This window comes from Montipora capricornis, chromosome 2 (genome assembly GCF_036669925.1).
Source record: "Montipora capricornis isolate CH-2021 chromosome 2, ASM3666992v2, whole genome shotgun sequence".
In the NCBI taxonomy this organism is placed as follows: domain Eukaryota; kingdom Metazoa; phylum Cnidaria; class Anthozoa; order Scleractinia; family Acroporidae; genus Montipora; species Montipora capricornis.
The window spans coordinates 2,924,664-2,939,663 of NC_090884.1; the positions used below are offsets into that span (position 1 = coordinate 2,924,664).

General features: G+C 41.0%; 2 protein-coding genes across 2 annotated transcripts in view; both read right to left on the reverse strand.

Annotated features, from left to right (window-relative positions):
- Positions 1-14,921, reverse strand: part of LOC138038451 (uncharacterized) — an 85,147-nt gene extending 70,226 nt beyond the window's left edge. Inside the window, exons 1-3 of the mRNA XM_068884318.1 lie at positions 14,881-14,921; positions 12,517-12,561; positions 11,021-11,065 (exon numbers count right to left, since the gene is read on the reverse strand). The gene's annotated coding sequence lies outside the window, so the exon portion shown is untranslated. The remainder of the gene's footprint in view (positions 1-11,020; positions 11,066-12,516; positions 12,562-14,880) is intronic.
- On the reverse strand, positions 587-7,348 carry LOC138038226 (uncharacterized). The gene is made up of 4 exons (XM_068884038.1): positions 7,294-7,348; positions 5,317-7,071; positions 1,886-2,237; positions 587-638 (listed from the first exon to the last, which is right to left on the reverse strand). Exons 1-4 carry the CDS (start codon positions 7,346-7,348, stop codon positions 587-589), a joined length of 2,214 nt encoding a protein of 737 aa, XP_068740139.1.
- Positions 14,922-15,000: the final 79 nt, after the last annotated feature.

A 15,000-nucleotide genomic window follows, 5' to 3' on the forward strand; every position in this document is an offset into this window, starting at 1 on the left:
AAGGGAAATATTTGAATGAGTAATAACGATATAAGAAATAAAATATGTGGATGCCCTTTTTGCTTTCGAGGCCATCAGTTCGACGACGACGACGGTCGGAAGCACTCGGACTTTTCCCAGCATCCCCGAGTAAACATCGGAAAACACATATATTGATAACAGGGATGTTTCTGGTAATTTTCCGATTAATTTAAAAGGTGTGAAACTTACGACATAAATCAAAGCTCCCTTACAGTTAGTGATAATCTCATAGTAAACTGCGGTAACTAAAATTAATACACCTTATTCCAAAATGGCCGCCATTTTAGTATTCTTTTGTTTCCATGCAAATTGGCCCTTATGGCCTCGTTCAAGGTTAAATATTCTTTTGAATTTTACGTTTGAAAGCGAGGCCATAAGGGCCAATTTGCATGGAAACAAAAGAATGCTAAAATGGCGGCCATTTTGGGATAAGGTGTATGCACCTTTTAGCTTTTACTTATACAATGGCCATCTTTGAAATACTTTATGCTAGTTGTTTGGCTTAGCTTATTCGTAACGCCGAAACCAATTCACCGTGTAACTGGATAAATCATGGTGCGGCTTCTTATTGCAATTCACCAAGTTCCAAGCGAACGGCTTCTAGCTCTCGTTGTGTCCTGCAGGAAAAGATTAAAAGGCACAAATTTAAGGGTAATACAATATTTTCCCCCACTTACCCGCTTTACTAGAGATTTTGGTTTCAGTTAGTGGAGAGGAACCCTTGCTTCAGCACCATAATCATGCCACAAAGGTTGCTAGTATACTGCTGTTTTTTGTGTGTTTTTTTTTTTTTTACCTTACACAACTACCTCCCTATCGACCTGGGGCCGGTTGCCCGAAGCCTGGTTAACTTAGCGGTAAGCGTTGGTTAAAAGGTATCAAAACCTTCCATAGTATTTAAATAACGCTGGTTAGTGTTAATCATGCTTCGAGCAACCCGCCCCTGGTCGGTCTTAGTCCCAAGTAACGATAGGCGTTTGATAACGCTAAGAAATGTGCCACGGCCATAAATTCAGCGCCTCGCTGAAAATCTTACCTTAGCTCTAAATTTCTACGCAACTGGTCCCTCGATCTTTTTCATCACGAAGTTCTTGCAAAAGTAAACTTTGACACAAATTTTTATCTCGAGAGTTTTGATCACTATCGCTTTTCTCATTGTTTGAGCTTTCCGAAGGACTGCTGTTCATCACTTAAGGAGAAATGGACACAATGCGGGACTGTCGAAAACGCAGAACGAGACATGTTTCCTTTATACTCACAACTTAATTCTTCTCAAGAGTGAATTACGTAAGAATGTTGCCTTATGGCATGGGTGGGGTCCCCAGCACAGTCACAAATGAGTCTATTTTTAGAATACCCGTTCCCGCGAAAATCAGTTGTCATGTCCCCAAAAAAACATGGCAGAAGCAGTCACGAGCGACATGGCTTTTTCTGATTGGTTAAAATTGGCGGCCCTTTGTTTGTTTCGCGCGCAAAGTGTATCTAAAAATAAATTCACTTGTGACTTTCCTGGGGCAAGGCCGCAAAGTGATAGATCAACACTTTTATCTAATTCACTCTTGTTCTTCTGTATGACGATCTACAACACTCAATTCAACTCAACAGCTCGCTAAACAAATCTGATCGGTGCAAAGTACATAATTAGACATCACGTAATTCTTAGTTTGTGTTAAATTGTCGTCAATCATCAAGGTAATTAAATCAAGTCTTGCAGTTACCGACAGGGATCAGAAATGGAGCGGAAGTGTCTCGGGACATTAGGTCAACGCATCCTATTATCTTCATAGCCTTTTCCTTTATTCAGGATTTGAATGGAATAAAGCCTGCAAGTCGATACAACAAATAACCGATGAGATGAACTTACTGTTGAACAATAGTGTCGTCATTCGCTAATTTCTCTTGCATCGCTTTGCACTTCTCTAAGTTGGTCTTTGCCTCCTGGAATTCCCTCTTTTCCTTTAACACCATTCCAAGATCAAACAGGGATTTGCAGGTGTCCCTATGGACGTCCAACAAATTCAGCCGAATCTCCAAAGCTTCCCTCACGTACCGTTCAGCGGCTTCGATTTCCCTCAGATCGCGATGATTATTGGACAGGTTGTTAAGGATGGTAGCAGTGAAAGGATGATCACCTAATCTTTCTCTGTAGATCGGCAAAACTTCATCTCTTCGGATTTTTACGGCCTGTCCGTGATCGCTTTCAAGTGAAAGAGCCACTAAAAGGAAATAAAATTTGTCTGGTGACCATTTGCAATTCCACCTACGTTTTTTTAAGGCCGCGCTTTTCATTTGCGGATTTTTCGTGCAACTTATTATGCTGTGTTCACCCGATGGCGGTTTCGGCCCTAGAGCCCCATTAAATTACCACATGCGTAAGTGGTTGCTAAGGGCAACATTGCGGGCCAAAAGGCAGACACACTGCGCAACGGAAAAGACAATCCGTTGAAGTCGTTACAGAAAATTTTCTATTATTTACAGCGATTTCTTCAACTTGGCATTCAACATTTCATGCCGTTGCAAGGTGCGGGTTACTGTGCCTTTGGACTGGGCAGTTTTCAACGAAGTGCTTAAACTCGATAATCAAAGTAATTATACTAACCAATCAAAAGAATGCGCCGATCAACTAGAAACTTCAACATTCCCCCACCCCCGGGGCATTTGAACTTTTCAAGATTGGATCGTTCAAATTCCCACTCCTTCGGGCCAAAATGGTGTACAAATGCCCTACCCTATTGTCGGATTTGTCTGTCATAGACAATCGTCGTCGGCTCCTGTCGTCTTAATAAAGCTTGTGTATAACACATGTTTCGTGATCCTTGATATAATGATGCCGTTTTTACCAGACTTGAGCTGCCACAAAAACACAACTTTAATATTGAAACGATTAAAAGTGACTTGAAAATTGAATTAATTAAGTCGGACAATGTCAATAAGCAAGTATAAGCTGCTCTAACTCCGAAACACGGCAAAGGTTGTTTAACGAGGGAACTGTATACTTATCAACAACAGAGCCTAGAGCGTTTACGGCTGCATTTATTTTAAATTGTTCAGTGTCGGTTGATTACTTCTAACAGAAACGTACAGCTTTCAGAGCTTTAACAATGAAATGGTATATATAGTATGACAAAGACGAATTACGCAGCCAAAATTCCTTTGAAGACAACTTTTGAAGATCTATTTTGTAAGCCAATGGCTCACAAATGCTATATCTCTTCCTTCAAACTCTTCCATCTCGTCCAAACACGCGTTTTACAGCTGCTAGCGACTTCGGCGCCCGAAAAAAGACAATCCTGACACTTCCGGTTCAATTTTCCCCACCTCATGCAAGCAAAGGTCAAATTCCCCACTCCCCAGGCACAGAAGGTTGTCAAATGCCCGGGCTTTGCCCGGGGTGGGGGGGGGGGGTGGGGATGTTGAAGTTTCAATTTGATCGGCGCATAAGCCTAAACAGCGCCATGAACCAGCAACAACTACATGTATCACATACACAAAGAACAGGAAAAAAAGCGCGCGCATAAATCGCGATCGGTTTTACTTCTCCTTGGTTGAAAAGATTAGGAGGATTTTTCAACCAATCACTTAAAACCTACAGCACACTAAAATTTTCTCTTGTCGGCAGGTGTGCAGTGAATTCAGACAAATCTGCGACAAGATCGGGGTTTTTCGGACGATATCTGACAGTGCTCGATCTCAAAATGTCTTCTCGGGCTTTGTTTGAGCACCGACGACGAGAGTACGTATTCGTACTCGTTGTCGAAAAAACATCAACAACGAGAACTAAAATAATTTGGCCTCTTTTTTAAACTTTAGCGGCGCTTTCACGTTCAGCAAAAAGTTGATGAAAGCGCTACAAGAGCAAGTTTTAAAATAATTAGTTTAGACTTAATCTACTGAGATTAAAACTGCTTCGCTTGCTGATAACAACTTGTAAAAGAGGTAAGTTTAGCTTCCACATGAACGAATTCCGATCAGAAGTCGGTTTTCCAACTTTCTATTCGGTTTTTTGTGAGAAAAGCTGCGCCTACCAAAGCAAAAGCAACTAAAAGCAAACCGCTAATAATTAGTCTATCGAGTTTCTGTCAGGATAAATCGGCTGAAAAAATCAGCTGTGGTAAAAAAACCAAATATTTTCCTTCCTTAATTTGTTTACTTCATAGCGAGCGCGAACTGGCCGCAGTTCCGCAAAGCTGTTATAACGGTGCCAATAATCCGAGCCCATATCCTGTTTTCACCTCAAAACTTCAATAAATATATATATACATGTTAATGTCTGTATCAATCTTCCAAAACGCATTTAAAACAAGCAAAGTAAATTTAAACGACTTTAAGGTCGGCGGTCCAACTCGTTTTCCCACTACGACTTTTCACTTCAAACTCGTCGTACTACCTACGAGTCCGCAGTAAGAGATTTGAGACTTTGCGCATGCTCCTTAGAACTTGCTTCCAGTCCTCGTACTCGTAGTCGTTCTCGTCGTCGGTGCTAAATCTTGCTAACAACGGCGATGGAACCGGGACGTCACAAATTTGCATATTTAGTGGGGAAAAACAATAGCTTTGCACGTACTGCACGTGCGTTTTACACTTTCTTCCAAAATGCCAAATTCGAGGTTTTATAAAGAACGCCAGCACTTCAGGATAAGTTTTCATTTTCTCCCCTAAATTAACTGCCGATTGTCATTTTTGAGGAACTATCACACCATTGTCACATTAAAAAGGTTGAAATTATCACGAAGCGATCAAAATAACGTGAATTTATATTTTGAGATGACGTTCTCGTTGCCGTCGCCTTTGTCGGTGCTTAAGCCCCCTAGTTTGTCGGGCCTCGAGCCCGCCGAAACCAATTAGGAAGTGTCATAAGAGTCACGTGAGCCAGCGTCTTTTACAACATGGCGGAAATCGAAAAGATTTCGAGGAGTGGACACCTGAAAAAAAGGACAAGCTTGTTGCAAGCTTTTGGATGAGTTGGCCTCAAGCATGGGCGCAGTCACTGGCGACAAACAATCGGCCAGTGTGCGCAAGCTGGCGGCCCGACAAATTTTCAGCCGACTTTTCCCCGCCGGATAAAAAATCTGCAATTATACGACAAAAAATCGGCTAGTGTGCGGAAGCCTTAAGCAGCAGGGAATCGCAACCGCCCGGGTACTTTCGACAGTTAATTCAACAACGCTCTTAAGAAACGTGAAAGAAAACTGATAGGAACGATTACATTATCAATAAATTTCTCAAATGACCTTGGAGAGTGAAACAACCCTCACATTCCCCTCAATTCTTGGTCAGTATGATCCATAGACTTACCCGCCTTGTCATTAAATGTTGCACCCAGCATGACGTGGCAGACATTTTCGCCGCCTTCTTCTTCATCCGGTGTCCTCACTGCGTTTTGCCTGATGAGAATTGCGTCCTCAATCATACCTCTTTCTCGTTCACGGCTGTCATTACTTTTTGCTTTTGCTAAACAGCGGCCAAGCTTAGCGAGACATTGGGCTCTGCTGTTACCATGCTTGATGCCAAGGTCACTCTGGATTTTGTTGGCTCTCTCCAAATAGGGTTGAGCTCGTGCAGTAGCTTCATCACACAGACCAGCTGTGCACGTACAGTTGAAAATTTCTTTGATTCCAAGGGAAGTCAGACATTCACCGAGTCTTCGTTGTTCTCCCATTTCTTCACATTTCCTGACCAAGGAATCGTAGACTACCTTAAACATGGACTTCGCCATCATCTTTGCAAGCAGCTCTCCCGCCACGTTAAAGGCATCAATGCATTTCCTAATACGTTCCATATCCACTTCACCCTTTTCAATCCATTCAACAAGCTGCAACACATTTTCTTTTTCCCATGCAAAGTCCTTAATAGCTGACTCCACCGCATCTTTGCTTAAGAACTTCTTGGAGGTTTCTTTCAAGAAAGAAATGAGGTGGTCGATGAGCAGATTACGAGCGCCACGGATAACCACACGAAACCTCTGTTCCGATGCCGCCTTGTGTATGCAGTAATCTCGAATGATCGAGAGGAATGTATACCGACATGTTTCCCCAAACATACTGTACTGCAGGAGAGAGCAGTTTCTCAGTTCTTCAACATGGCCTGTGATATCACGCTCACTTGACGTAGCGGAACAAAAGGCTTTAGCAACTTTAGGTAGCGTGAACCAACCTCTAACCAGAGCCACACTTAAAAGGGTATGCTGTTCTTGCGTTCTTAGTCTACTGAAGCAATAGTCCAGGCATTTGCCAATCGTGAGATCGTGTGGAACTGTATTCGCCCTTCCAAAGATTTCCATGTTATACCCCGGAGGAGAGCTGCTCATATAGTCCACGAGATCGACCAGATTAGCTGCCGACGACATGAAAGTGTGAAGAACGAGCGGAATACCATTACAGGTTTCGTGTAGTTGGTTGGATGTTTCGACCGTTATTCGATCGCGGCGTGTATTTTTTAATAGCTTGAAGGTTTCTTCTGGAGAAAACCGTTCCAATGTCACCGTCTCTGGCCCAATTTGAGGGAAACAAACAATCTTCGATGAAGTAACAAGTAATTTAACGTTTCTTGCGCACTTCGAAATTTCAACGATAGAGTTTTCGATCAACCTTCGGTCATTACTGTTGGGAAATAAAGATGCAGCCGATCGTCGATTTTCCTGTTCGTTGTCATTCGCATTACCAAGTAAAAACTCAAAGTTGTCCAGCAACAAAAGAATAAAGAAATTCTTGTTTACTGAAATCACACGATTCGTGATTTCAGCTTCGGGGTTGTTTGCAGGATAAAGTGATTGGTAAATTTGACGAATGACTTTTTCTGAAAAGTCTGCGTAAGAATGAATGTACTTGCAATTTATGTATACAACCAGTGCGCGATCGTTAACTTCAAGTATTTCATTCCCGGCTTTGATGGCCAATGTTGTCTTCCCAATTCCTGGAGCTCCATGTAGTAAGACATATTTACACTTGCTTTCTGGACGCAGACAGGTCAGAATTTTTGACAGCTCATCACTTTGTCGATGGACAAAATGTGGAATCGCTTCTGGAAGCTCAGACAAAGTCCGTAGGTAAGCTTAAAACAAAAAAAACATTTTAAGACATTAACAGCGATGCGAGCATTCCAATACTATAATTATTCGGGCACCATAAAATCTTTCTTCAGTACACTGTTTTACGGCTGAAAATTAATTTAGAGTCAAGACATTGAAAGTTAATCCTATTAAGATTCTGCTGCATTAAAAAAAACAGTAGGTTATTCGCCCAGTAATTAATTTAAGAACAACCTGCCACTAACTCTGCCTGGACCAACACTTAACCTCGTTTTCAGGGTCTCTCTTCTCTGCCTCCATTGATTAGACACTTTTGCAGATACGGCGGCCATTTTGATTTTTATTGTTTCGAAAGACATTATGGGATGCTCAGGGGGCAAATTAATATGTATTTGCCCCCTGAGCATCCCATAATAGCTATTTGAAACAAGAGAAATCAAAATGGCCGCCGTATCTGCAAAAAGGTCTATGAGGCAGAGAAGAGAGACCCTGGGAACGAGGTTGGACTAACACTGTGACCATACTAGGTCCATAAAATCGTGGTGTTATGGAGCAAGAGTTTGTGGGGCTAAAACCAACTATTTTAAGACGAGACGAGGTGTTTAATCTAGAATTTTCTATTTAATGTAGTGTACAAAAAGTAGAAGTAATGGTTTGTCTGACGTGATATTAAGCTGAGTTCGTCAGTAAAGTATCATATTTTAACGTGGTCAATACCTAAGTTGATTTCCAAGGCAATACGCTACAAGCAGTTGCAAAAAGAATTGAGACACTCACTGTTCTTATCTTATCTTATCTTATCTTATATCTTTCTTTACCCTCGGATTTTAGAGTAGCTTGGTGTAGCTAATATCTCCGAACATTTACCCTCCCAACCATGATACATCACAGAAGACAGACCACAACACCGGGAACTACATGCCCTACTCTTTACGACAAGTGTGCGGGTTCTTTTACGTCCCACAGGATTATGAACATTGAAGGGTTGTGAGACGGGACCTCCGGCTTATCGTCCTTATCCGAGAAGACTAGAGAGTCTAACCATTTGCAGATGTAATTACAAAGGCAGCACTTTCTCCTCAGTTATTTCAAGACCATGAGTGTTGGTCCGGTTGATAACCGTACAATGCGTGTCATTCAAGTCAGCGCATCTCCAACCCCCCTTCCCCCCCAAGCAAAGTTGTTTCCATTTCCACTTGGCACTCAGACTTAAGGGTAGCAACATTGAAAAGGGGGAGGGGGGAGGGAGGGGCATTCATCCTTTTCTTATGAACTAGAAGAGGGGTTTTAGGAAGAAGAGGTGGATTTTCCATTCAGTGTCTCAACCTTTTTGCAATTGCTTGTAGGTCTACTGGAGTCGAAGGCAACCCGAAGGCTCCTTTTTCTATGCTACCGTTATTGGAATTCGAACCCGCAACAAGGCTTCACGAAGAACTTACCGCCAGGGATGATAGTCAATAAAATGAGATAAAACGAAAGCAGTCGTGAAAGTCTTTTCAGCGTTGCACATTACAAAATATACTATTGAATCAGAAACAAATAACCAACGTATTTTCTTCCAACTTGTTTCTTGCCTTGCGATTGTAGTTGATTGACGTGAAGAAAATTGAAAGCACTCTAGCAAGACATTTTGGAGAGACAAAGGTTCACAAACCTGGCACGACTAAGAGAGACTGCACATTGCTTCCAAAAACTGGCACTGGAGTTGAGATTCCTGCATGTAGGAAAGAGAGAGTCAGTAAAAAAATAAAAGAAAAGGAGAATAAAATAAAATACATGTATGCCCCTTTCTTTAAAAAGCGAACCTTTCGTAAATTATACAACAGCAAGGAAGGAAAATATTTGTATGATGTGTGGCTATCAATTTTACTTATTGTGACTATCTAAATAAATCTGTGATGTTTACCACGTAAATCTGAGATTTTAGACCAGGTAGTACAAATTAATTTAGCTATTGAATTCCGTTACAAGAACTCATTCATTGCGCTTGCGTGTATGAATGAGCGCAGTTGTGTGTGCATCTATCTCGTTCCCAAAGTCAGCTTTTCTTTTGGTTAGCACCAAGAACACAGACTCTGGCTTAAGACTCTGGCCACTTCTAATTTCTAATTTCACTTCTAACCGTTGACAACCACTGTTGTTTCAATTTTCTGAGCGTGCATAGAGAAGCCGGAAGTCCGTGCTGACCAAAAGAAAAGCGGACTCTAGGGACGAGATTGTATGTGCATGGACTTTTGCGCATGGCCTTTGAATGAAAGCGAAGCTGGAGTTGAACTCCTTTTGACACAAATTTCAATGTTTTTCTTAAGTAAATACAGGGTATGAGTCATTGGGAAAAGGTGCGATAAGTATAAAAAAATATTGAGATAATTATCAAGTCCAGTCTTAATGCCATCCAGTTTTTTAGTCACTCAGATGTTAAAGAGGACATCGCGTCTTTTTACATATTTCATGCACTTAAATAATAAAAGCCTTAAAAAATTGTAAAATTGCAGTATTCGGGTAGACTTTCATATACCGGACTAAAAGAGAGGAGGACAAAAGAACCATTGTTATTCCGATGAGGCCTTGCTAATTAGGTATCGTTATGTTCGCTTTGTTCTTTTGTTTCATGGACATTAAAAACAGTGAATTAGGTAAGAGTTGTTATGGCATGGGTGAGCTCCACAACACAGTCGCAAATGGGTCTATTTGTAGAATACCCGTTTCCACGAAAATCAGTTGTCATGTCCCTGAAAAAACATTGTAGAAGCAGTCACGCGAGACACGGCTTCTTCTGAGTGGTTAAAATGGGTGGCCCTTTGTTTGTTTCACACCCCGCAAAGTGATAGATCAACACTCTTATAAATCTAATTCACTCTTGACATTAATGATTTCGGATCCGGTATATGAAAGACCAGCCCAGTATTCCGAAATAAATTTATCAATCAATGGTCCATTTCGGAGTTTACGTTTTTCCTCCTCCTCCTTCCCCTTTTGTGATGGTAATTAGTTCTACTTTGCATATGAATGAAAACTAATATTCATAAGGAAACTTCGCACTTAGACTCGCTTTGAAGAACTCGGAAATGGCCTATTAATAGCTATCCCCCATTTCAATAACAGGAAAATTACTCATGTAAGAATCAACGAAAAAGTTCACAGACTCATTAAAGACAAAAGAAGATATCCCATCTTGGAGGGAGTATGCAGTCATGTGGGACCATCGCAAGCAGAGGGAGATGCCGCACAAATACAAAGCTACAAGGGTGTGCGAAACTGCGGATAAAAAAGTGTGGGTAAACAATTTGTACGCTTCTACAATCATAAAAGTTGTAAAGTCCTAGTGTGAGAGTGCATATTTCATGTGCTCACATGGGCCCTGGGGCCGATAAGGCCATACATGCGCATACATGACATAGTGTATGGCGTGTTTATTCTGTTTTGAGTCTTGTTCGCTGTTTTGCTTTTCTTTGTACTTTTATATTGTGTCCTTAAGATGTTCATCTGCCAGGGTGAGCTTGTTTTACTGTTTATTAGCTACTGAAGTACTTTTGTAAGCTAGGCCTGGTAATTTCATTCCGATTCTTTGAGTCGCTTCCGTATGTATTAATTTCTGTAATTTTCCATTAGGTCTTACTGCGTAATAAAGTGGTAATTTAGAGCAAAAGAAACCTGTGTCACACAAGTAAACTGAAATATATTCTGTCAGTCATCCACCATAAAAATACTATTCATGTAAGAATCAACGAAACGTTTCACGCACTCTCCTACGTCATGTAAGACAAAATGAGATATCCTATCTTGTGGGGAACATGTGGTCATAGGGTGATGCCATAGGCATACTATCATACCAATACAAAGATGTGAGGGTGTGTGGATAAACAAAGTATAGCAGAAGACTCACAAATAAGTTCTAACAATCTAAGAAGCAAGGGTGTAACAAAGGACCTTACATTCCTACATGATGAAATGAAAACAGTGAAAAATAACCTGGATCAGTTGCCTGTATTGGTGGTGAGAGATTCCCTTCAGAACCTAAGACAGAAAGAAACAGATAGAGGGAAAACTGCGGATAAAGAAGTGTCGGTAAACAATTTGTATGCTTCTACAATCATAAAAGTTGTAATGCACCTATCAATGTTAAGCCGCTGGGGGGATGGGGGGGGAGGTCGGGTATAGGAGGGGGATTTGATGTTACAAGTCTGCCCCTGGTAGGGACTTTTGATCATTCGTTGAGTTCCGGCGGTCGGGTCTTTTGACTTTAACCGTTAGAAGAGTGGGGTCCACTGACGCCATCTTGGCTGCTCGCCATCTTGAATGACTGAGAAAGACTGAAAAATAGTACCATTATTTTGGAACCACACAGAAGTCACTAGGAGCAAACCGATTCTCTCCGTGGTGAGTGAATCTGCTCTATATATTGTAAGACAAAGGTCATCAAATCTTTTTAACAAGGTTGAGATGTAAGATGTAATCCAATAGAAAAACTTTTGTTTTTGTTGCGTTCTGGTGCATATTTTTTGCATACGTTTGAATATTCACAAGTTTTCTTCGTTCAAGTTGTGTATGCTTGATTGAATTCATAAGCATAATAAATGTATTTAATTAAATTTAATATTTGGGTTCTTGTTCAGTACGGTGAGAGCTGTAATATTTGTTGTTGTCTTAGTGATGACATATAAATAATGGCCATGAGCAATAAAAGGATGGCAATTCAAGTAAACAAAAGTAGCATAACAGTTCATGAAAAGATAACATAATTTCCCTGTTGCACTGTCTTGTTTAGTAGTATCAGTTGAGACAGTCCTCAAAATTTTATTATACTTTCCAGATGAACTATGGATTTACATGACAATTTTCCATTATAGCAGATGTTACATTTTGAAGTCATTGCTTTGTTACCTTCTAAAAAATAAAATGTATAATTTCTGTCCCTATTTCTTCTGTTCTTTTTTACCTATGCATTTTTGGGAGGAAGATGGCGTTGGAGAATTTGCACTCTTTGGACCAACAGTTATGCTCCTGGGGTGAGGAATTTGCACTTTTTTGACCCAGGATGACTTCCCTGGGGCCGCGCATTTGAACAGAAAAACTGATCTGAGTTCAAATCCCCCGCCTATGCCCTGCCTCCCCACCCCCCCCCCTCCCCCAGCAGCTTAACATTGATAGGTGCATAAAGTCCCAGTAAACTGAAATATATTCTGTCAGTCATCCACCATTAAAATACTATTCATGTAAGAATCAACGAAACATTTCACACACTCTCCTACGTTATGTAAGACAAAATGAGATATCGTATCTCGTGGGGAGCATGTGGTCATAGGGTAGTTATAGGGTGATGCCATACTATCATACTAATACAAGAATGTGAGGGTGTGTGGATACACAAAGTATAGCAGAAGACTCACAAATGAGTTCTAAGAAGCAAGGGTGTAACAAAGGACCTTACATTCCTACATGATGAAATGAAGACAGTGAAAAATAACCTGGATCAGTTGCTTGTATTGGTGGTGAGAGATTCCCTTCAGAACCTAAGACAGAAAGAAACAGATAGATGGAAAACTGCGGATAAAGAAGTGTCGGTAAACAATTTGCGAGGCCCTGTTAGGGGGGGTGCCCATGTCCTCCGTCTGAATTTCACAGCTAGCTATGTCGCAATTTCGAAACATTCTTGTGTCGCCTGTCGGAATTTCGTTAATAAATTTTAGCTCGTTGCCCCTCTGACAATCCCCATTCGCTAGCTGGAACGACGCCAACGGAACATACGGCCTCTGGCCTCTATCTTTAGTACTTTTAAGCCCAGGGTTTTGAGACCTTTTTTAATGTTTAATACCTATTCAGACTACTTGGAATAGTTGTTGAAGTCAATGAAATTCCATCTAGTAAACTATACAAGTGAATAAAGGCCTAATCTTGCAAAGCAATCGAGCTATAATAGCGGTTCTACAATTCTGGTAATGTCGTACCCAGATCTCACTCTGTCACTGGAAATGTGAGATCTGGTAAAGTTCGACAGTACACCATTTTTCTTTGGCTACTAAAAAAAGGTTGCGGCAATGCAATCTACGCTCCGATTGGCTTATTTTTGCAGGGCAGCTCGAAACGTCAGCTTTTAGAATCTCTGTACGGTGGTCAATTTACATTATCAACTCTGTTGATAAACCAAATTTTTGTACACTTAATTAAGGTTTGGTTTTCGCAAGCTCATGTGCTGTTTTGAATAAATATCAGTTGTGCGGAGGAAAGTTTTGTTTTTTTCCGACGCCATGAGATCATGAGATCATGTCATAGCACTCGTTGCAGTGATTAGGTCTAAGCACTCTTTAACATTTTCGCTTTCAATTTACTTTTCGGCTAACTACACTTTGCACGAGATTGTGTGAAGAAAATAGCACTCGTTTATTGATTAAGCTCGAGCGCTCGTTTCAGTGATTCTGAGTTACTCCGACAATTAAACAATCTCGACCGTTCAAAAACAATCGCCTGTAGCGCTTCTTTCTGTTTCGGCTTAAGTTTAAGGTTTCCTTGTCCTCTACCCAAAAGAATCTCTTCAAGAATACTCTCAAAATCCATGTTTATTCCGCAAAATCACCCAAAATCACAACAGAGAGTACGAACATGCGCAGTGATAGAAAAGCCTGTATTTTGGGCCTCGCTGGCACTGAGTATGCTCGAAATCTTTACCAGATCTTCCTTCCGTATGACCATGGAAGATCTGGGTACGAGATTACAATTCCGAGTTCAACTCTGATTTATTTGTCAGACTGTGCTTTTCTGTAACTATAACAACTCAGGAGGAAGGACATTATCGACCATTCATTATCCGCAAGGCATGCGTTTACAAAAGGGGGGTTAAAAATCATAGTTAGTAGAGGGGACTGGTTTTGAAAATCGGCAAACTTCAAAGGGTTAAACAATAGCGCCGTCTCTGATGTTGAACAGACCCGTCACGTGACTCTGACCGTGCACAAGTTCGGCACTCCGACGACTCGCTTATGACTCTGATAGTGATGTATTTCAATAACTCGCTTACGATTTGGAACATCGAGATGAGCGCGATCAATAGTGAAAAAAGTATCTCTCTGACAGACTGATGGAGTGCGCACGTGGGTCATGCAGGGAGAACATGATACGCAAAGCGGAAAAGTCCTCAAAGGGAGTGATGCACTGAATACGTCAATCACATGAAATGAACATCAAAACCGTAGTAAAATGAGATGTATTTCTGTTCGCCTTTAATTTATTGGACCCTTATTAGCCATAATTGGCCATTATTGTTAACAATGATCATTATTAAGTAATTACGACGAATTGTGTACGCGCAAATGTTCCGCAGTCCGCAGAACATTCACAATTCTGAAATTCGCTGTCGGTCAGTCTTGACATTTGTGTCGCTTTCGGTAATTCGTTGTAATAGTCTGTCGGTCGTCGCCAGTTCGTGGCTATCATGTCGCCGGTTCAAGACCATGTCGCTTGTCGGAATTTACCCCTAACAGGGCCTCATTTGTATGCTTCTACAATCATAAAAGTTGTAAAGTCCCAGTAAACTGAAATATATTCTGTCAATCATCCTGATCCACCATTAAAATACTATTCATGTAAGAATCAACGAAACATTTCACACACTCTCCTACTTTATGTAAGACAAAATGAGATATCGTATCTCGTGGGGAGCATGTGGTCATAGGGTAGTTATAGGGTGATGCCATACTATCATACTAATACAAGAATGTGAGGGTGTGTGGATACACAAAGTATAGCAGAAGACTCACAAATGAGTTCTAAGAAGCAAGGGTGTAACAAAGGACCTTACATTCCTACATGATAAAATGAAGACAGTGAAAAATAACCTGGATCAGTTGCTTGTATTGGTGGTGAGAGATTCCCTTCATCAACTAAGAAAGAAAGAATCAGATAGATGGAAAACCATCGGTACTATGGGGAAACAATAAGAATGCTACACCGAGAAG

Coding starts and splice junctions, on each gene's coding strand:
- LOC138038226 (XM_068884038.1), bottom strand. CDS start 7,348: ATGGAGGCAGAGAAGAGAGACCCTGAAAACGAGGTTAAGTGTTGGTCC. Junction 7,072..7,293: donor TAAGTGTTGGTCCAGGCAGA/GTTAGTGGCAGG, acceptor TTTTGTTTTAAG/CTTACCTACGGACTTTGTCT. Junction 2,238..5,316: donor AACATTTAATGACAAGGCGG/GTAAGTCTATGG, acceptor ATTTCCTTTTAG/TGGCTCTTTCACTTGAAAGC.